At 42.6% G+C, this 2,500-nt stretch overlaps 1 protein-coding gene across 2 annotated transcripts in view; it reads left to right on the forward strand.

The window, feature by feature from the left end:
* LOC138028811 (A disintegrin and metalloproteinase with thrombospondin motifs 16-like) overlaps positions 1-2,500 on the forward strand; it is a 47,503-nt gene that overhangs the window by 44,376 nt on the left and 627 nt on the right. For both annotated transcript variants that reach the window (XM_068876434.1, XM_068876436.1), the window contains exons 27-28: positions 597-778; positions 2,272-2,418. In XM_068876434.1, coding sequence (XP_068732535.1) covers positions 597-778; positions 2,272-2,418 — 329 coding nt within the window. The remainder of the gene's footprint in view (positions 1-596; positions 779-2,271; positions 2,419-2,500) is intronic.

Genomic DNA, 2,500 nt, shown 5'->3' on the forward strand with positions numbered 1-2,500 from the left:
ACCGTCTGACATTTCTTCATATTCCTCACCGAATTTCCCATTTTTTAATCGAGCAAGTCGATTAAAATTTTCCACGATTATTTTCCACTTTGAAGTAATAAACCTGTATTTATACACAATTGATTTAAGCTTCAGCTTGTGTCGTCTGATCGTGAATAGAAAGCAACAATGGTCGTTTTTATACTAAACGCATAATCCGTCCAGACGAATTATGCATCTGTCAAGTTATCTGTCTAGGGTAAAGACGGGACGAACTATATGAGACGCATAATTCGTCTGGGACGAACTTACCCAAACATTTTTTCTGCGTCTGTTTAATTCGTCTAGTATAAGGACGGACGCAAGACGCATAATTCGTCTGGACGAACTATCCAGTTTAGCACGTCTTTGAAGACGCACTTAAGTAGATAATAATGCGTCCTGTGCTCGTCTTTATACTAGACGAATTTAACAGACGCAGAAAAAGTTCGTCCCAGACTAATTATGCGTCTCTAGTATAAAAACGGTCAATGGAAAACAAAAACAGTGGGCCACACCGTTCGTTTACCGTCTATTAATTAACCTGCTCATCCTGTGATAACGTTTTCACCTTACAGGTTCCATAGAAGGCTCGGATGGTAAACACTTTAATCCCCTGGGTTGTTACAAAGACTCCGACAGCAATCGCGCTCTGCCAGAATTTGTAGCAAGTTTTCGCGGAAAAATCGACTGGTCAAGGATGGAAAAAACAGTTGACAAATGCGCACATCAAGTAGTTGAAAAAAATTCATCCTACAAGGTAATCAATCACATCGATATTTGCTTGCTCTAACTGCCGCCGGATGGTCACCCATCCAGGTATTAGGGAGCCTAAGCAATGGCGACTGCAACGAGAAGGTCAGACATTTGCATATTTAGTGGGCAAAAACAATAGCAAAAAAAAAAAGAAATTAAAATAAATAAAATAAAAGCAAGGTGACACACGCTAACACCAACCCGGTGTCCCCGGTGTAGCCAACACATCACGCATGCGCACAACCATTTCACCCGGTCAATTAGCAGCCATGCACGCCCTACACGTGCGCTTTTCACTTGTGTCCATTTCCTTGCCGTAGTCAGCAAAACAACAACGTGAAATAGCCAAAAGGTTTTATCAAGGACGTCAGCACTTGAAGATAAATTCTCATTTGCTCCCCTAAATCAAGCGCCGTTCCAACCAGAATCATTTTTGAATAACTACCACATCCTTGTAGCATTAAAAAGGTTGAAATAGTCACGAAACGATCAAAATAACGCGAATTTATATTTTGAGATGACGTTCCCGTTGCCGTCGCCGTTGTCGTTGCTTAAGCTCCCTATTGACCCCTTCCGACCACAGGCAGCCCAAGCTCGGTATACGATTTATAGCCTTCGTATGGGAAAATGACAACTAACGGCATCGTAAAAATTTGAAAGCCACAAACCCGTCTAAAATGAACACAAGTTTGCCCTACGATTGCGCAGAACAGACGAGGACAACTGTACGTAGAGGTAAGTGAAGTTTATTTTTACATTTACAGCTTATTTTAGCATTTATAAGCTCGAAGTTAATTTTCCCATACAAAGGCTATAAATCGTATACCGAGCTTGGGCTGCCTGTGGTCCGACAAGACTCGACTTCCCTAGGGCAAGCCGTCAACATTATCGTATGAGATCGAGGTTATTTGTGCCAGAACAAGATTCAGGATCCATACCCGAGGGACATCCCGTGGAACTGACACGATTAGAATGCGTTCTCCTCGAATGCAATTACGCCTGCGCACTCTTTTTTAGTGGATTATCCTGCATGTGTGGAGGCAGAATGTTGTCGAAACTTCCAACAATGTCATCATCAATAGCAGTTCTTTTGAGGACTACACTCAGAAGGACCATTGAGGAGAGGACCCCATTCCAACATTTCCATCTATTGTCTATGGTTATAAGTTTAGGGGATGTATGGTCGTTATCCCAGAAGACAGGTGAAAATTCAAAGCCTGCTCTTTCTCCCCAGATATTTTTAAGACCCTAGTTATTCGCGACCTCCCGCATCGTCTTCCGATGAGCAACCAACTGACCGGTCACTGAGCAATCGTTGCAATCGTCGATAAAAAGCCCATTTACAGGTTTGATTACAAAGGAAGCACTTTTTCTTGAGTTATTAAAAGATACCGAGTGTTGGTGAGACAAGAATCGAACCACTCAACGTGAGTAGTTCGATGTTCAGTCGACTGAGCTAATCTCTTTGTGGTCAACTCTCTGCCACTTCTTTTACAGGTATTTGGTATCCAGTTCTACGGGGAGTGTTGGTCAGGGACTGGGGGAGATAAAACATATGGTGAATACGGTTGGTCTCGCAACTGTTGGCAAGGCGTGGGTGGACCACACACCAATTTTGTCTATGAATTTGTTGACGACAAGAAGGTAAGGCTTATAACTAGACGCCGAGGAAAGACGTTTGGTTTTCTTTCGTAAGTGCTTTTACTGCGGTTTTCAGCTATCACCA

Source organism: Montipora capricornis, chromosome 13 (assembly GCF_036669925.1).
Source record: "Montipora capricornis isolate CH-2021 chromosome 13, ASM3666992v2, whole genome shotgun sequence".
NCBI classification, from domain to species: domain Eukaryota; kingdom Metazoa; phylum Cnidaria; class Anthozoa; order Scleractinia; family Acroporidae; genus Montipora; species Montipora capricornis.